Genomic DNA, 22,908 nt, shown 5'->3' with positions numbered 1-22,908 from the left:
CAATCCTGACTCAGGTCCCAAGTAGACAAATCCTGTTCTAGCTAAAACATGCGAAGAAGGTAATCCTTCCCTATCCGCAGGCCATTTCTGAAACGTGTCCAATCGACGGGCACAATCACAATAGTCAGGTAAGAAGACTGAAAAATGGTAGGGTTTGAACTTGGAGTTCTCATCGGGTTTCTCACTCGATTCTTGCTGTGGCGAAGTCATCTTTCTGGTGAGTGGCTATCCTCTTACAACCAATGTTTTATACCAACGTGTCCATACGGTAAGGTGAAATGATTGGGAAGTCGAACTCGCTTCTGGTACACGATTTGATAAACTTTTTCCAAAGGTCGACTGACGATGTGGTGAGTGGGTAAACGTACAATCTTGTTCGGTTGGTGAGTGGTCACTTTAAAGTTTCCATCCTCTCCCGATTGCAAGGCTTCTTTCAATACCCCAAAGTTGACCACTCGACTGGTACGATAATTCAGAGTCAGTCCTTTCACTTTGCACGTCGTGTGCACTTCTCCTTGTTTGTCACGGTATTCGTAGCCGTAATTTTTGGGACCGCCACTGACGAAACTTAGAATCTTGTCGTCGGGATGCTCGTCTGTCCAGGCTCCTAAACGGTCTCCTTCGATGTTAGGGTGATGTTGAATCGGGTGATGGATGTAAATGCAACTGTCCGTGTCAAAGTACAGGACACGTTCTTCTAACAGTTCTAAAGCTTCGTACAATTTTAAGCGAGCATGAGCTGTCACGTAAGCCGCAATGATGACATTTCCAAAAGGGTCGTCTTGTACAAAGTCCAGATCTTCTTCGTAATTGACCAAGATCAAATTCTCTCGAACGACGTCCACGTGTTTCATGTATTTGGTTTTGTCGTGAATCATCTGGAAGTAGCGGGAAGGTTCTGTCAAATATTCCGTCTTGGGTAAACACGGTCGTTGTGCCATTTTACCCCACAAGCAATTTAACATCACTTTGGCAAACGATCGCCTGCCTTCGTTTTTCTCGATGTGGTCTAAAGTGATGCCTTCTTGTTCGTAGTATTTCTCTTTGAATTGTATTTGGTCTTCGGGAGTGTGACACCAGGAAGGATAGCCACTGGCTTCTTGCTTCAGTTTCAAAAAGGCATCCACGTAGTCTGCGAAAATGCCTTTCTGCGTGGGGTCACCCTTGCGGTATTGTTGTGTCTTGGGAAAGTGGCAAATTTCGTACACTTCTAACAGTTGGTATCCCATGTCCAGAGCTTTGAACAATTCCACGCTGACCCAGGTTCCAGTCAAGGCCCGTTCTTCTTGGGTGTGCTGACAAGGTTGGTCTTGGTTGCACGTTTCGGCACAAGTACGGCACAAGGGAAACATCAGTTTGCCTTGACAATGGTGAGGTAAGACGGGATGGTATAGGTTCGTGGGAGGCAAAACTTTACACTTGATCAAGCCTTCGTATTGTCGAATGTTGACCAGGTCGATGTGTTCCGTCAGCAATTGCGGGTGGCCTACAGGAAAGCGACAATATTTGCACACGTAGGGATACAGCGAACACACGTCCAAGTATTTGATTTCTTCTCCTTTCTCTTCGTCGGCTTGGTACAGCAAACAGGTGGCATTGGTCCTTCCTCCGTACAAACTATCCCTCGGGTTCAGCGGGTCCATGAACTGGTAACTTTCCACGAGGCGTTTAAACTCGGGATCGGTTTTCATACGGTGATCGTACTCGTGTTCCCACATTTCCACCACTTGGTATCCTTGCTGTTCTAACTTTAGGCGTCGCTGACAAGTGTCCTGGTACAAGTCTTCCATGGTTCGTTGTAAAAACTGATTTTTAGTGCCACGGTCAGGGTAACAGACGGGACATCCGTGAAATAAGCAACCGTTAAACTCGTACACGATCTTGGGGTTTTCTAAGTCCCAGCCATCGACCGAATACGTTCCGATGGTCTTTTCGCCCCCTCCGTTGCGGGCATGCTGAATCCACTTGTCTTCCTTGTCGCACAAGTAATGTAACCAGCGTAGGGCTTTCACCGAGTATTGACGTTTGACATAGTGGGTCGTTTGAGGGCTGATGACAGCCACGGTGTTTTCAGGCAGGAATCGTTGTCGATACACTAAGGAACACGCTTTGGCAATGGTGCAAGCTTCTTTCAAAGGATCGACCCCTACGTGTTCCATGAACAGTTCTCGAAATTTTCCACAGCAACGCCGTAAAATGTCCACGTCGGAACGACAATACTTTAGCATTTCTTCCTGAAAGTCGAAAGGGTCAGAGGCGTGAGCCTGGTACCAAGCGTAGAAAGCTTCTCGTTGTTCGGTACGCATGTTGTCGGGGTCGTAATAGTGAGCCTCAGGCAAATGGGGTAGAACGGCGTGTTGATTGGCTTCCGTATTGAAAAAGTGTGGAAAGTACCCTTTAGCCATTTCTGTCATTCCAAACGTTTTAGGCATTCGACTCAAAGGCATGGCCAAATAGCTCATCGAATCTTTAAACTGCACTTGTCCCACTTGCATGAAAATGATTTTGGCTCCGTTCAAAGTCACTTTAGGACGCTCGGTGCCTTGTTCCGTATAGTACCTCAAAAGAAACTGTCCATCGTATCCGGAGAAATTGTGAGCCATCACCGTGGCATGACGATGACAATCTCCGTAACGTTCGATGTCCTCTTGGCTCCACGTCTTGTCGATGGGGTCTAAGACCCATTGGGCAAAATCGGCTAACGTGTTCGGTCCCCGAAAGATTTTTTCACGCCCTCCAGGAATCTTGCTGCAGTGAGGGCAATGACTGAAGATAGGTTCTTGAATGCACTTCTCGCACGCTCGATGAGCCACGCAGAAATTAGGGATGTGAATGCCGGTCTCTTGCATGCATTCGAAATCGAAAAAGATGAAATTGCCTTTCTTCTTGTGACCGTCCTCTTTCTCTGGTGGGGGTTGGTATTTTTGCACGTAACATTGGTGTTCCAAGTCCACGATGTGGTGACAAATGTGACATTTTTTCTTTCCTGAACATACGTGTGCCTTGGTATTATTGGTACGTATGACTTGTTCACACGTAGAGCACAATCTCAGCAGTTGACAAGCACATTTCTTCTGTGAACCTTGCGTCTTCAGATGTTGTTGGTAACAGGCAGGGCTGACAAACGTGCGCAGACAAGTTGAACAAGGCACTGGTTCTTCGCTCAGACAGGGTGAAGAGGCCAAACATCCTGTGCATTTCGATCCACAATGCTTGTGTTGCTCTCGATTGTTATAACCATGGTCACATTTCTCACAGTAATAACTGTATCCCAGGAATCCAGTGATAGTGGTAATCGTATCGAAATGGTCATCGTGATAATAGACGTGAATGTATTTTCCGTCCTTAAAGTCTTGCCCTCGAAACAATAGAGGTCCGCGCACTTCTTGAGGGTGCACTTTCAAGGTGTATCGTGGAGCTAGGACATCTTGCAATTTTTGCATCTCAGGAATGCCACAGGGTGTGTCTTTGGACAGGCCAGCTTGTTGCAACAGGAGTTCTGCTTCGTTTCGTTGTTTGGCTCGGTCCGATTGTTGAATAGTGTTCCAGGTTCTTTTCCATTCTACCGTGTCGTTCTTGTTGGCATAGGTTCGTCCCACCACGATGGCACGGGCTAAACACATCTGGTCATGAGGGTTGCGAATTCGGACGAGACTCTTTTTGGTGTTGCGAAGGTCGTCCACCAATAACATCTTTTTGCGTCCAGTCCCTTGAGGAGGAGAGACGTGGGTCATATCCAGTGTGGCTTTACCATCGGTGATGTCAAACTGGTCATTAGATTGTTGCACGTGTTGAATCTTGTCCATGACTTTGGAAGCAGTCAATTCTGCCGGGGTGCTAAACTCGATCCAAACAGGGGATTTCAAACCGTCGTGTTGTATGGAAAGTCTCAAGCGATCGTCTTCTTTGGGTTGACATTGTTGCTTGAGTGAAGTGAGCAAAGAATCCCACACCCCAGTGATGAACACTTCTGCTTTCTCTAACGGCACTTCAGCCTTGAAATCTTTAAACTTCACCGTGTATTTGTAGGCCGTGGTTCTAAATTTTCTAGAGGAGCGCTTTTCCGTCTCTCGAATGGAATAGTACTTTTCAGGGTTGACTAAGGGTGGTGAACTTGGTTTAGAGGGTTCGGATTCTGGTTCACTCATGTCCTCTTCATAATCACTGGCATGAATTTGTGCCAAGATTTCAGCCCTGGTACGAGGCGATAGATCACGTTTCTGCCTCTTACTTCTTTCTTCTTCTTTCTTCTCGAATGAATGGGATCGTTTCATCTTGAAAGCAAAAAGTCAAATGACTCAAGTTCAAACACCATAAACTACTTTATAGTCATGGCAGACCAGCGTATATAAAAGGGTGTGTGTCTTGTCCTTTCACTATTCATTTCACTCTCAAGCCGAGCACAACGATGGAAGAGACTAACCAGATGGAACGTTTCGTCAGAGCTTTGCGAGGGGTCATTAGAAAATTCTCTTCAGACCAGCCTACGGACTACTCTCCTTCCTTTAGAGATAAAAGTCAAGATACTTGCTATATCTGTCAGAAGAAAGGGCATTGGTCTTCAGAGTGTCCAGACCGTGAAAAAAGAACAAAAACAGGGACTAAAAAAGACAAAAGTCAAGATACCTGTTATTATTGTAAAGAAAAAGGACATTGGTCTCCAGATTGCCCAAAAAAGAAACAAGAGGAGTCAGAAGAAAAAAAGGATTCTTCAGAAGAAGAGAGGGATTCTTCGAAAGAAGAGAGGGATTCTTTAGAGGAAGAAGAGGAAGAAAAAAGACAATTCTATTTACAAGAGGCAAAGAAACAGGAGAAGAAGAAAAGAAGAAGGGAAGAAAATGAGGAAAAGACGGTGAAGAAATTCAAAAAACAGAGAGACTAAACAAGGAGAAAGAAGAAGTCAATGAACTTTTAATTAAAGTGTTGTGTTGTGAATTGTGAATTGAATTGTAAAAAATGGAGAAAAGAATAAATGAATGATATAAGGTAAGTGTCTTTGAGTTATGATTTTAAAATAAGAAGCTACACTCACGCACTCATACACAGACACGTACTATAAGGTAAAATGGGTGGGGTTTTTTGAGTTATTGGCAAATTGAAATTGTATTTCTTTTCGAGAAATGTGGGTGGCCCTGAAAAGGGCCTTTTTCTTCATGGTAAAGGGGTGAGTTTAAGCAATCAACTTTAACTGCCTTATGCCTTTGCCACGGCCGAGGCCTACTTCTGGACTGCGTAATGTTGATGATGATTGGGTTGAAATCACTAAGGGTGGTACGGTAGGCTTAGTCACAGGGTTGACGTGTTTAGCTCGGGAAGGTCGTATTCTCTTCGGTCGTGATAAAGAAGTCTGATACATTTGTTTCAGACTTCTTAACTCCGCTAAAATGTCCAACAGTACCGTGGCCGTTTGATTTTCACCCTCTTGTTTCTTTGCTGCTACTTCTTCTTGCTGTTGCTGCTGTTGTTTTTTTCTTACCTCTTCTTCTTGTTGCTGTTGCTGTAGGAGAAAAGCTTGTTCCGCTTCCTTTTGTCGTTGCATAAATTTCTCCAATTCTTCTTTCTGTCTCTGTCTAAAATTCTCCACTTGCGGTAATGAAGAAGGTAACGAAGGTTCCGGAACAAATTCTTGCGAGGAGAGAAAATCCACAAAATCCCAATTCACTTCTTCTGAAAGTAAGTCCGAGTTCCCTTGGGCAGTCTCCCCTGCTGGTGCACCCCAATGGATCGTTTTCTGAGTTTCCGTCATGTTGAATCACTGTCGCATAGATTGACTGCACACAAGCGCTAGCGAATCTATATTGACTACGTGACGTCACAGACTGCTCTCTTCGGATTGGATGCGGGCTGACTGAATTCTGTAACGCGTGTTCGGATTGGTGAATGAACTCAATCCGTTTCAATCCTTCCTGTCCCTATAAATAAGCGCCGTTCAATGCATTGATTCACCTGTTCTCGTCGCTTCAAGATGTGGACTACAGTTGAGTCATCCACCCTTGTGTCTTCCATGATGTTTCGGACAGACTTGCTCATGTATGTCCGATCGAAGTGGACCGTTGTCCACAGGACAAACACCAGCCTGTGGATACGTAGGATCTACGTCGAAAGACAAGGATGCCTGAAAAGAGTGCTGATGTACGGACCAACAGTAAGACGCAGCCTAAGGAGAAGAAGAAGACCAATGCGGTGCCATTTATGTTTATGAATACATTAACATAAACCCAAAGGCCCTTTTCAGGGCCAGCCATATTTCTCGAAAAGAGATAGTCTTTCCATTGCCTACCCCTTTTTTTAAAAAAATATATAAAAATCCCATGTTCAATTTCCCTTGACGCTATAAAGGCCCACTTTAGTAAAAGCCCTTGACGCTATAAAGGCCCACCCTGTTTAATTTCCTTTGACGCTAAAGTGCCCCACGATTTTTTCTTTCTCCATGTTAATTTCCCTTGACGGTAATCTTACCCACGATTTTTCTCCATGTTAATTTTCCCTTGACGGTAATCTTGCCCAAGGGGTCTTGTAATGCTAATTCCCATTGACCGTAAAGTGCCCCCCTTCACTACTTGTGATGAATAATTTCTTTTTGTCGTTTCAAACGACTTCCCACCTCCCCATCGTATTTATCTCACCATCTTCATCTGCGTAGACTTCATGACTGGCTTTTGCATATTTGTCGTCGTACTAATCTCTTCGCAATCCAGCTCTCCACGGCGAAAAACACATATTACAGTCAGTTAATAGCTTTACACCTGACATTTATAATCTTACCTGAGCATACACCCGGACAACAGAAAAAATGTGCTGGGTGTAATGTGTCTTTTTCTTAAGATGTGTATACCTGAATTTTTTTCGAAGATATCGCATAAGATTAAGGTGCCATTCTTAACTTAGTAGTGATGTAGAGTAGCAAATATGTTAAGTTTAAAGCGTGAGATAACATCTTGCACGCATTAATTGTCTGTAATGATTGAACTGTACAATGATGAATAAAATGCTTCATTGGGAGGCAACGCTAATTTATTAAACTTATCAAAATGAATCGAAGTGCTCATATAGTCGAATGTCTTTTTAAGATATGTAGGCTTCATATTTTCAGGCTGTTTAAATTCCTAGTATAAAAATATTATGCTGGCTTCTCGAGAGATTGCCATTATAATTGATAGATATCTTCAAATCGAATAGTGTTTTTTTTTCTTCTCCATAAACATTCTTAGATCTTGTTCTATTCAATCAATCACGAAGTCCACACTAAATTACATTTATATGTCCTCTGTGTTGGGGATGATTTTTTCCATTACGAGTGTCGGTGATTCCTATAGGCTTCCGAAGTATACATTTATTAGTGGGGCAAATTTTGGGTCACTGAAATTTAGAATGGCACTTTTATGGTTTGGACTGCGATATTCGCCAGTTAAATGATTGGGATCATGTAGTTTCTTTTTTTTGCGTTCTTTAAAAATCTTGTGTAACAAATGTGACAGATATTAGTTGAAATGTTTTCAATCTTCTTTGGATAATATCAGGCTTATACTATTCTCCTTTTTGGTATTATTGCCCTTCTTTGTAGTTCCTTTGCTTCCTTACGACGAACTTTAATGTTTATATGTTACAACTTGTTTCAACATTTGAACTAAAGAATCCTCTGATTTGATACTATAGTAAATAGTCGTTGTTGAACTTCGTTCTTTGTTTGGACTAAATTGTTTCAATATTTTCACGGAAAAAAACATTGAAAGCAATTTTTATTCTCCATTGCTTTAGAATCTGTGACTTTTAAACGAAGGGAGATTTCTGTGAAAACGTCAATTGTCTAAACTATTAATTTATTGTCTTAGACTTCATGTTTTGACCCAATGAGCGAATTTGCATATTTCGTCTATATTCTGATACGGTATGTTCTCTAATCGTTGTTTATCGAAGCAAAATTTACATAGGGTCAAATTGTCATTCCTGTTTGAAAATTCATTTGTTCGCTTTAACCTACTGCACTTCAAGGACTGTATTGGTATCACATAACAACGTGCCTTTTCAAGAACAGAGAAAATAACAGATAAAAGAAAAGAAAAGCAACAATAAAAACATAAACTAAATAAAAGAAACACTCGACCACCAATAACAATATATTAGGATACCATGAATGCTTCATTGGTGTGATATTTGCGTTAAACTGCGCATTAATAATCAACATAAGGTTTATCTCCACTTTCCATATAATAGCTTATCGGAAAGACTGATGTCAGTCATGGACGTCCGGCTCGCATCCGTCCGTCTGCACAAGTTGTTATCGCTACTCCTTCTAAAGTATTTGAAAGTTAGCCACGACATTTTATCGCAAAATCCGGTTGGTCCTAAATGAATATGGTGTTGCTGGGAGATCCAATATGGCTGCTGCAGTAGCCATCATGAAATTCTTGTTATAGCCGAATGAGTGGTCATTTCAACATTGCTGTTCACCAGATGACTTGTCATGATGTTCAGTTAGCCCGACACGAAAACGACGAAGAACTAAAGTCCAAATTCGCCACTAGTGCAGCCATTTTGAATTATTTTAATGACAACATCGCTTGAGCGGAAAGTAATATTAATATGATGCTTTAGCTAGAAGACTTTCTATGATGCACTAAATCTTTTTGTCGGTTAGGTATTTGGGATAATAGAGAGGAGAAAGAGTATACAGACGACTGAAAAAGAATGTTGAAGAGGCGGTAAATGTATGACTGAGTAAAGAAAAAGATCGGATTACGGAGAATATTAAAGAAGACTTTAAATCAATCTAATTCTTTATTTATTCAACTCATGGTTTTACAAATCCATATTGTCATTAAATCTAATTTAAACAATAACCTAATGGAGCTGATTCAGCACCTGGTAAGATATAATCAATCCAAAAATATGAGTGACACATAATTATTTCTCTGATAGTTTTGCACCTAATATTTTATAGCTTTACTTTGAATAAATGAACGGCGAAAAAAATGTATTCCAAATATACTATATGATGCCGCACTCTATCCTTCTTGTGTCATACGTGTATCATTGTAAGAATGTTCTTTTTGTTGTTGCAAAATTGGGACATCCTTTTCACTTTCTAACAGATGAAGAAGCTAACTGTACACATATGGGTGAATGAGTTGAAAAAGTACTACCCAATTAGTAGTGGCTTGCTGCCGGAAAAGGTTCTTCGAGTCATTTCAAAAATTAGTCGCAATAACAATATACAACATATCAATAATCTTCATATCCTTCAATGAGATAGCGGGATTCGCATTCACTAATAGATGTTTTTCAGTCATTTTTCTTTCTTCTTTGTGAGTTCTAATTAAGTTGTAATTGAGCCATATTTTTAATGAATGCATTCAGCATCATTTTCAACAATTCTGTATTTTAGTAAGGTTTAAACTAACTTTGCAAATTCAACAGCGGCCAGGAACCATCGCCAGAATTTGCCATCTCATTACTACAAAATAAACTGAAATTGATGAAATAATTTGTTAAAATATCTTTTTATTAATTTCAAAGGCGTATCCTGCAACAACCCACCACAACTGCAGCAAAATTATGTCTTTAACGTGAAAGAGGATCTTCCTGTAGGTAAGTTCTTTAACTTTAATTGTAATCTTCTGTCTATACATCTTTCATAGTTTGGTTTAGTGATTTTGTGCAATTCTTCGTTTTACAGTTTTCGAAGTTTACTTTTAGTTGGCTCCATACGGTAACTACTGTGCATAGGTACCGTTAAAATCTACTACGCTTCCAGTGTGTACTCATCAACCGTCGTATCGACAGAAGTTAAAGAGAAAATGTTTTGTGCACCTTGTCGTAATTGCCACACGTATTGTCATGTATTTATGTTGTGCACCTTGTTGAAATTGCAATATGTTTTGCCATGCATATATTTTGTGCACCTTATCGTGATTGCCACTTGTATTGTCATGTATATATTTTATGCATCTTGTCGTGATTGCAACATGTATTGTCATGTATATATTTTATGCATCTTGTCGTGATTGCAACATGTATTGTCATGTATATATATTATGCGCTTTGTCGTAATTGTAACATGTATTGTCGCGTATATATTTTGTGCATCTTATCGTGATTGCAACATCTAATGTCGTGTATATATTTTGTGAACCTTGTCGCGATTATAACATGTATTGTCATGTATATATTTTGGGAACCTTGTCGTGATTACAACATGTATTATCATGTTTATAATTTGTGCACCTTATTGTAATTTATAATTTGTGCACCTTATTGTAATTGCAACATGTATTGTCATGAATATATTCGTAACATCATCAGTACAACTATTTTAAAGTTAGTAATGTATTTATTTCTGTATACTTTTTATAGGTCATTCGTATGTTGTGGCTCTATATCCACGTCCATCTGCCCGCCTGTCCATTTTCGTTTCTGCTTGGTAAATTCGCTTGGCACCATATACCTTGACAAACTGTTGTTCATCACTTGAAATGTGTGGAAAATAAAAAGTCCGTGTTGCAGTGACCTAATAAAGACAGATGATTTCCTCATCATAACTTTAGCTGTAATTAATAATGCCCACCGATCATAAGTTTACAAATAGTTTGCACTTGGAGCAAAAATGAAACCTTTTGATTTTACGGTTAAAGGTCTAATGTCTTGATCACCGTGACGCAATGAAAATATTTTTTCTTCAAAATAACCTGACTTACAAACGTTGTGGCTTTTTCCATTACAACAAGAACGTACATTATATATGTTGGGATGAACTATTACAGAGCAAGGTTACAGTAACCTAAAGATGGAGATATAACTCTTTTTGTGTACCATCTTCTTACAGGAAACTCAGCTCACCATTTAACATAAAAACATGGAATCCACTGAGTTTCAGGATAGGACTATCCGGCCACTCTATCACATCGATCAGATTTTATTGGAGTTAAATTCGACTCAACGTATTTTTGACAGCGTCCGTCAACAGCTTACACATAGGATAAGAATGTAAGCTGCTGATACAGAGATTAAGCAGTCAAATGACAAGAACACATACACCAACATTAGAATTATTAGGTTCATGATATTTTTGTGTCCTTTGCCATATTCCGTGACCAAATTTAGTTGTTAATTTACCTTTTGGAAAGAGAGCAACCTACTGATTTACAGTCTGAAGTTAAACGTCTCTGTTTCTTGAAAAACATTATTAGTTTCTTATTAGCTAACGAACAACTACTAAGAGTGTTCAGAGGCGCAAGGTACGCGTGTAATGTACCTTTCACGGTGCTCTTAGTTGGAAAAGGCAGAAACCAGCAACATGGTTAAAATTCTCAGCTATAAGCAATCCAAGTTCAATATCGGACCAAGTGTTTTGCTGAAAACGGTCCATGCGGTATACGCGATGAATTCCTTAACAATGCGTTAAATTGCCAATGATTCTAAAGACTAATATATGATACATGTTGGATATCGCTATTATAGAGTGTTAGATTTATAATTGGCATAAACTCTATCTTTTCCTGTCGATTAGAAGAGTCGATTTTGGTTTGCTTTCTGCAAGGAATGCAAGTAAATTATAAATTTACTTTCCTCGAAGTTTGACACCGTAGTAGCATAAATAAAGTATAACGGTCGAACCTATGCAAAATATCAAAGCCAGACGAAGACAGAAAACGTAGACTATCAGATTAGATGGCATTTTACGACTGTTTTGTTTTCTTTAGGTACCATCATAGGGCGGATCACAGCTGTAGATTTGGACGGGCCTCAAGAACTGACATTCTCGACCTCCAACCAGCTGACGTCAGACATCATTAGTTTAACCAATCCAATGGGAAGCAGTTCCGCAGGTCGGTCCGTGGATATGGTGCTGAACCATGTGCTGGATAGAGAGGTAGTAAAATAGATCAATGCTCTCATAGGTATATGGGTTGTGCATTGCGTAGAAGACAAACGCACGCGCAAGCACAGCTTGGTAATAACTAAGGATCTGATATCTTCCGTTGGCGAGAAACAAGAACGTACTTGTAAAAGTGGAGTGTTTAAAATGATGTGCTAAAATGAATCTTAAAAAGTACAGTAAAGCCTCGATAATAAGACCACGAGCATTGAGAAAAGTGGCTTTATTACTGAGGTGGTCCTTGCCAGTACCTTTACTGAATGGAATATTCGGTACATTAGGCTCAAGTTAAACTGCTTGGTGTGACCTAATTACCTACGTATCAATGCTGTAATAACTATGTATGTTATCAAGTTAAACTGCTTGGTGTGACCTAATTACCTACGTATCAATGCTGTAATAACTATGTATGTTATCAAGTTAAACTGCTTGGTGTGACCTAATTACCTACGTATCAATGCTGTAATAACTATGTAAGTTATCAAGTTAAACTGCTTGGTGTGACCTAATTACCTACGTATCAATGCTGTAATAACTATGTAAGTTATCAAGTTAAACTGCTTGGTGTGACCTAATTACCTACGTATCAATGCTGTAATAACTATGTAAGTTATCAAGTTAAACTGCTTGGTGTGACCTAATTACCTACGTATCAATGCTGTAATAACTATGTAAGTTATCAAGTTAAACTGCTTGGTGTGACCTAATTACCTACCTATCAATGCTGTAATAACTATGTAAGTTATCAAGTTACGAAATAACTATCTGACGTTAAGCACTCTATCACTTTAGTACTGCTTGGTGTGACCTAATTGCCTACGTATCAATGCTGTAATAACTATGTAAGTTATCAAGTTACGAAATAACTATCTGACGTTAAGCACTCTATCACTTTAGTACTGCTTGGTGTGACCTAATTGCCTACGTATCAATGCTGTAATAACTATGTAAGTTATCAAGTTACGAAATAACTATCTGACGTTAAGCACTCTATCACTTTAGTACTGCTTGGTGTGACCTAATTGCCTACGTATCAATGCTGTAATAACTATGTAAGTTATCAAGTTACGAAATAACTATCTGACGTTAAGCACTCTGTCACTTTAGTACTGTTAAATTGAATACTAACTCGTAGTAAATAGGTTCCAAACAAGAAATGCAGTTATTCATTATTAATATTAAAGCAGACGTCTTTACGAATCTGGACAAAGTTTCCTCTCTCTGTGTCTGTTTGTCTCTCTCTTTATATATATATATATATATATATATATATATATATATATATATATATATATATATATATATATATGCGTGTGTGTCTGTTTAAAGGATAGTGTGTAATCAGGTATTTTATACATAATCTGTGTGTGCATGTGTGTGTGTTTAAAGGTATTATATACACAATCTCTAAAATTTGGGTCACTAATGTATATTCACTGACTTCTGAGAAACATCGAAACCCAACGCAGAAAACATAATTAATAAAATGAGCAATGTCCATATTTATTGTGAGGAAAACAGTATGAACTCCTTAAAGGGTCACAGGCTGAAAAGTGTTTTTTTTTATTATTATAAAAAACATTGTAAACAATCAGAAGCTGTCAATTCACTTAATATTAACAGCTGTATACACTGATTTTATGTTCTGTGATAAAAAGTTCATTGTCTGCTTTAATTTGCTTTTGAAGTGACAGGTTTTTAACTATCCTTATCAACCTAAACTTGGTAACCTCTTTAATCCAGTTTAATGTAATATGTACTATCTGCTTAAAAGAAACACTTCGTTGTAGTGATGTTCAACAGCTGATAAAGAAATGTAAGGATTCTACGCAAGGCCATCTGCATATTGTGACTGTTGAGGAAACTGATGTTTTCATAAAGTGCGTTCATATTGCAACAGGTCATGGAGGTCGAGATAAAATGATCGATGGAGTCATCAATAAATATTCCAATGTCATCCAAGAATGTTTAACTCTAAACAGCTCTCTTCTCAGTTTGTACTTACAAGAGCTAACAGATTAATATGAGCAACCTAGCAGCAGGGAAGTTGAACAGACCTTCGTTTCCAGACCAAATAAAGCTTCCTACGCGAACTTTCTCCGTAGAAGCCTCAGAAAGCAGAAATAACGCCTTCTACGAAAGCTAATTTTCATGCATTCCAGACTAGGTGCATCAGGTGTGTATACTTGTGTGTCAAATAAACATAGCATCCGAGACAGAAAAATAAATCCTCGTTAAGGGAAGTTTAACAGACCTTTGTTTCCAGACCAAATAAAGCTTCCTACGCGAACTTTCTCCGTAGAAGCCTCAGAAAGCAGAAATAAAGCCTTCTACGGAGATCAATTTTCATGCATTCCAGACCAAGTGCATCGGGTGGTCGCGCCGTGTGTGTTAGTAAATTTGCGTTAAGAACAGGAAAAATAAAAGTCAGGGAATAATTTTTTGTGTTAATTTTTTTGTTGCATGGTGGGGCTGCATTTTCATGAATAAATTTGATCGAGACCAATTCGATACCGACTGCGTGGATCATGAAGATTTATCGTAATAAAACCATGCGGCGTTGACTGAGCGCGGCTAAACAAATTTTTAAATTTATTTATATCCATGTCGCCGTTGCACCAAGTCTGATGGATATTTCTCAGCGTGTGCGTGTCTACGCCATTGAACACAGATAAAATATTACAATTGTCCCTAATCACCTTTGGAATCTGCGTATATCTCTGTGTTACGTAAATAACATCGGTGTTCTTGTGTCTGCCACGCGAGAATATCCTAGCTGGGTTAGTTTGTTTGTCCAGCATAACGTCATCGAATACAACAAGATTATTAACATCGCCGTCCAAATTTTCCACAGATGGAGCTTCATTGATGTCTGTGATAAATTCGAGTGTGCCTTCGTCGGTATTGTCGCTAAATTCTTTTAACACTTGATAACAGCGTTGATCATCAACGGATGGTGCAACCAAATACAATTTGTCCCATTTTAGCCATCGCATGATCAAATTCAATAACAATTGCGTCTTTCCAGATCCTGACGGGCCGATGATTATCATTCTAATCGAATTTGGTAATACCGCATGGTGTTTTATTTGCTCGCGTCGCTTCGTGGCTGAAAAATCAATTACATTCATGTTAATAAAATACATGGATTTATATTGTGTTAAGTGTCGCACTCACACAACTACGATAAATCCAACTGAAATCGTCACACGTAACAACAGGAACGCAATTGCAGGAGAATGCGAAGTTTGCAAGACACGCAAGTTTAGATTCGTAAAAAAAAAAACTAGAACCGGAGGAGACATTGCCGCCTCCATGAAAAATCTACCTGGGCTGCCCTGGGCAAAATATCCCGGAGAAAAGCATCTACCAGGGTACAATTATTGTGGACCCGGAACGAGACTCGATATCAGACTCGATGATAATAACCAACCATTTCAAGGCGAAAATCCAGTAAACGCTATTGATGAAGCTTGTTACTATCACGACCTCGCGTATCGTAGCGGAGATTTACAACAAAGGCATCTCGCTGATATCAGGCTAATTCACGCACTAGACGCGATTCCTGATAAAAGTTTCAAAGAGAAATTAGCAACTTGGTTGGTAAAAGGCGCGATGAAAGGCAAATTAGTATTCGGTGCTGGTAAATAATATGGAGCAGATATATTATTCTCCGCGAGGATTTTGGCGAGGAAAATCAGCGATCGCCAAACTTGCCAAGGCTGCTAAAGTAAAACAATCCGTCGCTGAAACGTGGCTATCGAAACAGGCAATCTGGCAAATATATCTCCCTCCGCCTAAGAAAATACCATACGCGAGTTTTACCGTCAGTGTTCCTAATGAGGTCCATCAGGCTGATCTAATGTTTCTTCCTCACGACACTGTTGACGGAGTCACGTACAAATATGTCCTGACAATCGTTGATATCGCTAGCAGGTATAAAGAAGCCGAGCCGTTATCGAATAAAACAGCAACGGAAATTGCCAAGGCATTTAGCGAAATTTATTCTCGATCTCCGTTGACATGGCCAAATCTTCTCCAGGTTGATCCGGGTCGAGAATTTCTTGGCGCGGTTACCTCATTAATGAAAAAAAATAACGTGAAAATCCGACGCGGTATCGTAGGTGTTCATCGCAATCAAGCTATCGTCGAAAGATTCAATAAAACGCTCGCAGAACGATTATTCGGATACCAATATGCGCGTGAGTTTATTCAGGATAATCGATCTCACGATTGGGTATCAAGATTGCCTCATGTGATTAACGAGTTAAATAACGAGACAACTCGAACAATATCAATGAAGCCTGCAATTGCTATCACAAAATCGAATATACCACTAAAGCGAGATTCCACAATTCAGCCTGTACTAGGTAGCGTCACAGTCAGATATTTATATAAGGAAGGCGAGGCTGAAGGAGGCAGAAAAAGAGCAACCGATCCAACCTGGAGCGTTACAACACACAAAATATCCGCCGTAACAAGATCGTCAGGAAGACCAGCGATTTATATCCTAGATTCGTTAGCGCCTCAACGCGGATTTACCAAAGAAGAATTGCAAATAGTCCCCGAAGATACTCAACTACCACCAGCGTCACTGATGTAATTTACTCGAATTCGTCCTAGTTGAGATAATTTTCTTACTCTCGATACGGCCAAATACACTAGATTTGACCAAGAAATTCTATCATCGACGATCCAAACTTGACCATCTACGGTCAATCCCTGCGACGAGTGTATCGTTGTTGCGTAGCCTAATTTCCACGGTGATTTTTCTGCATTTATCGCGTCATTAACAAGACTAATATCAACAAAGATAATATCATTCAGGACCAAAATCTTTTCCTTTCCACATGGCAAAGTAATATTAATATTTTGTCGTCGAGTATTAGCGGGCCTGTAGCATAACGGTACCTGCAGCGTTGGAAATTTCTCACAGTGCAGTTTGAATAACATTTCCTGAATAATATCACGAATAATTTTCCTACTAGCAACGATCAAATGATCGGGACGCCACAAATTTAGAAAATCGCTCATCGGAGTTTCGTCGATTATTTTCCTCATGACGTCACATTGAATCTTATTCGGTTGTAGTCGAATTAATTTTTTGAATTCGGTCAACAAAATATCTGTAGATCTATAATCAGCGTCGATTTCCTCGTAATAATCAACGAAGTTTCTGAGCCATTCGTGAGGAGATTCGCCATCGATAGGATTAGGTTGGCCGTGATCTCCGCACATTATCACAGCGGTATTTTTTCCTTACAGCCAAGCTAATATCGATTTTAAAATATCTAAATTCACCGTGCAAATCTCATCGAATATAATGATCTTGTTGATATATTTATCGCCCATACGCACCGAGTCCCATGATCCACCGCTGTATTTGAAATAACTGTGATACGTGCAAGAACCAACGCCACGCTGCTTTATTTCTCGCGCTAACCTATGTGTCGGAGTTAATACAATCATATCGGAATTTGCAAATAAATTTATCGCTCGCGTTGTTTTACCGCTACCTCCAGGCCCATTTAGGTAAACGAATTTGCTGAGTGAAATTGAGTCAAATGCAGATGCGGCTGCCGATATTTCTCCAAATTTACATCGCAATCTTCAACATCAGCGTCTTCGCAATAATCTAGGATATCTTCGTTTTTTATCCTCCAAGTTCCCCATGAGCTACCGTCAGTAATTAAATTTTCCAATTTATCTTGGTATTTTTTTATCGATATAAAACGAATCCGTCGCGACTCTTACTGCGATATCAGAAAATTTGTTTATCATCGAGAGCAAATTTATACTCACATAGGCGAGCATCGATGATCGTAGATGAGTATATTGCGCTGATTCTCCGTCAAGGTAGCTAATCACGGTACCTAACTTTGCTCCATCAATGATAATATTCTCTCTGTTGCAAAATATTCCTCGTGATACCGTATCGGCGATTATAAAATCCATCTCAGTATCGTTGATAAACAACCTAGCGTGTCGATGCTTGTGATCAACGGATCCACCTTGAGTAAATTTACCGATTATTTTTCTTCCTATATCTTTCGCGTTATCACAATCCGTCGGTAACCACACATCTGTTTGTTTCCTATACGATATAATCGCCTCACTTACCGTCAATGATACTAACATCGACGAATCCAGCATATATCTCAATAACACTGTAGGGACCCAACGGCGCTGAGATAAATGCCTACCGAACCAAATGTAGCAAATTTTATGTAAATTTTTAGCAAACTCGAACGACGTTACACAAGCGAATCCGGTCATGACAAAATCAGGCAATGGTCCGTTAATCGCTACTCTTGTCATCTCGCTGGTAGGATGGCCGAATTTAGCAAAATAATCTGCACAATCGCCATATCCAAGGAAACTTCCAGGATAACACGCGCTCATGTCAACGGAGATCATATCTTCGAAATCGTACTTGGTATTCCACAATCCGCCATGGCCGTATTCGATACAACTAAGTTGAATATCAGCGAGATATTCGTTCCTTGTAGGCTTCCACGAGTTTTTCTCTCTAGCGGCGTGAGCGGCCACAGACGGAATTGTGAAGCAATTCGTTAGCAACTGATCGGGATTCGACGAATATTTCACCGCGAGTTTTTTCATCGACTCGTGTAATATTTCGTCCCTGTAAATATCACCGCATGGCAAAATAAATTGATCGTATTTTTCTTCACTCGAGAACAACCATATCGATATTGGATCAGATGCGCTTAATTTTTTGATAAATCTGAACATGGCATCGGAATTATCTTTCGCGGTGTCAACGGGATAAAATTTAACCACACGATCCCGCGGAAATATCATTACCGACTGTGACCACGCATGTGAATTGTGATCGACAATCTCGATTGGTGCTCCTCGAGATCTATACGGCGACGAGTATAATATTTCTCCCGATAACGTTTTCACCGTGATAGGAAATTTAAGTTTTTTGCTCAACGCAGCTACATCGTCCACAGATGCATCATCGGCGACAGTCTTTGCCCACGCGTTAATTTTATCCAACCTCAACTGGGTCAAACCAGATCCGCGTCGAGCGTTTTTCATGTGCTCGATAACACGCTCAGCCACGCAGTTTATCATCGGTGATTCTTTCATCGCAGGTAGGTTTTTTACGTCCGGATTATTATTTAGCCGATAAATTCCATAAACAACAGCGCTGGCTGGATAAGATCTAGCATAATAAGGGCCATCAATTCCGAGTAATAATCCGGGCTTAGAATTTTTATCGAGAACAACGTTTTTCTTACCGCGTACACGGCAACATCGATGGTAACTAATCTACGCTGGTATTTCTTTATTTTTACCTGATACTCGTCAAGTAATTTTTTTAGTGAATCTTGCCACGAACGCGCCTGGTTGTAACGGTAGTCCGATGCGGTCATTATATTAACCATATGTACCTATGTGAACAATTGCAGTTGATTCGGGTTGACCAACTTCATCCCACGTGGATAAATATTCGAAAATTACAAAATACACAGTTGGTCCTGTGGTGGTCCTGTCTGGCGGTGATAACGTAAATGTTTCTATTTTACTTTCATCTATAGAAATAATAAAAAATCCGGGATAATATTCGTAAATTTTATGAGCACCTGCTGTTACGTTGAAATTTATCGTCGAGATAATATATACTCGATATACGCCAACAATTGGCACGGTAAAGCTAAATGTATTATTCTCGGGTGTCCAGGTAAGATTCTGTGTTTTTAACGTGAATGTCAAATGACAGGGGAGATTTCTTTTTACCACCTGATCCGGCACGTAAAAACGCGTTAATTTTGGAAGATTCAGTGGTGATATCTTTGTGCTAATATCGCTAATTGTATCGAGAAGATTCTTGTTCGAACTTCGCATCGTTGAAACATCCACGTTGATTTCTCTTACAATTTCTCTGAGATCGTCGTATAATGTTATATCGGTCTTTTGGTCAATTTTTGTAGTTGCGGCGAGAAGTTTGGTGTTCAAGTCTCGAATTTCTCCGTCATACACCGATGTATCGACTTTTTGACGCGCCAAATCACGTACTACGTTAATATCATCGTTAATTTTTTTTATTTTCTCGTCGAGGTCGTCATGTGATGTTTTATCGACTTTTTCATTTGCGATTTGACGTATCTCGGAAGTTTCCTTGTTAATTTTAGTAATATCCTCGCTGATTTTTTTTGTTTTTTCGCTGAGATCGTCGTGTGATGTTTTATCGACCTTTTCACTTGCTATTTGACGTACCGCGTTAATATCCTCGCTGATTTTTTTTGTTTTCTCGCTAAGATCGTCGTGTGATGTTTTATCGACTTTTTGATGCGCCAATTCACGTACCGCGTTAATATCCTCGTTGATTTTTTTTGTTTTCTCGTCGTGTGATGTTTTATCGACTTTTTGACGCACCAATTCACGTACCGCGTTAATATCCTCGTTGATTTGGGCAATATCCTCGCTTATTTTTCTTGTTTTTCCGCTAAGATCGTTGTGTGATGTTTTATCGACTTTTTGATGCGCCAATTCACGTACCGCGTTAATATCCTCGTTGATTTGGGCAATATCCTCGTTGATTTTTTTTTGTTTTCTCGTCGAGGTCGTCGTACAATGACATATCGACATTTTGACGCGCCAATCCACGTACTACGTCAATATCCTCGTTGATTTTGGCAATATCCTCGTTGATTTTTTTTGTTTTCTCGCTGAGATCGTCGTATAGCGTTTTATCGCTTTTCTGACCCATTACGGTTTTTATTTCGTTAACATCGGTAAAAATCTTAGTAACATCCTCGTTGATTTTTTCTACCTTATCGCTAAGATCATCGTGCGATTCTTGATCAACTTTTTTCTTTACTAGTTCGTCTGCGGCGAAGGAAGTATCGATGGATTTTTTTATATCCTCGTCAACTTTTTTACTAAGTTTAGATAAGGCATCGTCGAGTTTTTTAAGATCGCTACTTAGCCTGTTAAGTCTTCTCGTCAATTTTTCCTGAGTATCATCGTATAATGCTCTATCAACCTTCAGAAACAACGTTGCTGATAATTCGTTGTCCTTTTTTTCCACATCCGCGATATCGGCCTTTGAGGGCAACTTCGCAACAAGATCGGCGATATCAGCGATGGATTTTGATACCGACTCTGATAGGCTGGTAAATTGATCAAGGCGATCGTTATATTCGTCTCGCTTGATTATATCAGTTATTTTGATGTTGCTTGTTTGTAATCTTCCTTCGCGGCTCTGAAAAATAGCAACTTCGCCAGGATCTATCTCTGACAACGATAGAAGATTATTAATATCATCCCTGGTTGCAAATTTTGATGTATCAGCGTCAGTCACTGCTGCCTCCTTCTTCCTGTAGATGAATCTACCGTAAATATCAACGATGATATTTATCTACGGCGTATTTAAATACGATCTTGTGATACGGATCGGATGATTTTGAAATTGCGTCAAGGGCGTTAATTGATTCTGGACCACATATCGGTGGATCCATTACCGTCTGCGTCGGGAGTGTCGAGTACCAAATCGGAATATTTAACTTTGAAACGTAATTGACAAATTCTTTCGGTGGCGCTAATCCATACGAGTCAAAATAAACGATTTCGCGAGGATTAATCGCGTAGGCAACCCAATGTGTGCCAGGGCCGGTATTTGAATCGAGATTTATTATTCCAGTCTCGGTGGAATTTGGTTTTTCTGGTAGTTGATTTCGCATAAATACGCCTCTGAAAAATTTTATTTTTTTATTTTTTGCTTCGTTAAGTAAATCTAAATTTGAATAGGGCGTGCTAATCTTAGGCCGGATCCGTACATAGGAGGTCGTCCCAATCTTAGGCCGGATCCGTACAGAGGTCGTCTTGGATAAAGCTTTTTTTTACCGTATCGTCCTCCTATTTTTTCTAATAATTTTTTACCTGCATATCCAGCCGCGGCTGATGCTAGACCGGTTGCTACTGTCGGAGCAAGTGAGGCTAATAATCCAGGAATAGCAGCTAGTAGAGGGAAAAATCCACTTACTTTGACCATGTCTCTGATAGCGCCTATACTGAGATTCACATGAACGCCGGAATTCGCTGATTTGGCTTTGGTGAAACGTTCACGTTGACCCCTAGTTAGCGATAGTTTGTTAGGCCCGCCATGAATTTGATCATTTTTCAAGGTTAATTTCATACCGCATCGCTTTGATATCGCTGACTGGAGTTTTTTCATCTGACCCTGGGTCAGAGTTACGCTGACGTGTTCGTATGGCATATTAATAATCGTTTAATCTAAATTTAGAAATCTTAAAATCTTCGATTTTAAAGTTACATTTTTTCTACAGGAGCGTCGATGACTCTCATTCTGCCGCTGATGCCTTCCAGGATCATTGTTCTATCGCTGAGAATCACCGCGATTGCCCTAGCTGCTCCAGCTGTGTTAATTCTGGCTTTGAAATGAATATCGACGACAGATTGTTTCACCAAATCGAGATGTTCCAGGGAAAAGTAATAGATAGGATAGCGAGTATTAAAATCCAACTGTGATATTTGTAATCCTGTATCGATATTTTGATCGCGACCCATAAAACACAACAAGCGATGATATGCGCGGGCTGTCGAATAATTGACAAAATCAATCGATATTTCCTCTGATGGTTCTTGTTGCCCGTTTATCCTCAACGACACGTTTGTTGCTGCGAAATTATCGAATATCATGTGACTGTGAGTTTGATCATATCTATTTGCGGCATGAAGAGCAACGAATATATGTCTAGGCGCCGAGACGCCTTGTTGTGACGCAATTCGCCAGGTAAATATTCCGTCAATATTAACGTCGATAGAGTCGGTCGTAGTTGTTAGCCATGACATAACAGACTTACCACCTTGATTCATGAATGACAATAATTTTAATTCCTCAAGCATCGATGGAACTATCGCTGGCATCCACAAGGTAAATTTGGTAAGTACCACCTTACCGGCATCAGCAACACCAGCGCCTCTCCAGATAGCTCTGTTATTGCCTGCGTCGTCTCGAACAAAGGAAATCGTGTGTTTTG

General features: G+C 39.8%; 1 protein-coding gene across 1 annotated transcript in view; it reads left to right on the top strand.

Annotated features, from left to right (window-relative positions):
• LOC149802808 (protocadherin gamma-A10-like) overlaps positions 1–22,908 on the top strand; it is an 81,046-nt gene that overhangs the window by 19,655 nt on the left and 38,483 nt on the right. Inside the window, exons 2-3 of the mRNA XM_089951316.1 lie at positions 9,517–9,588; positions 11,700–11,869. Of these exons, the coding sequence (XP_089807442.1) occupies positions 9,517–9,588; positions 11,700–11,869 (242 nt within the window). The remainder of the gene's footprint in view (positions 1–9,516; positions 9,589–11,699; positions 11,870–22,908) is intronic.

The sequence above is a fragment of the Sinohyriopsis cumingii genome, chromosome 3 (assembly GCF_028554795.1).
Source record: "Sinohyriopsis cumingii isolate HCF-2022 chromosome 3, ASM2855479v2, whole genome shotgun sequence".
NCBI classification, from domain to species: domain Eukaryota; kingdom Metazoa; phylum Mollusca; class Bivalvia; order Unionida; family Unionidae; genus Sinohyriopsis; species Sinohyriopsis cumingii.
Note: the sequence above shows the minus strand (reverse complement) of the source record. Positions and strands in the feature narration are given on the sequence as shown.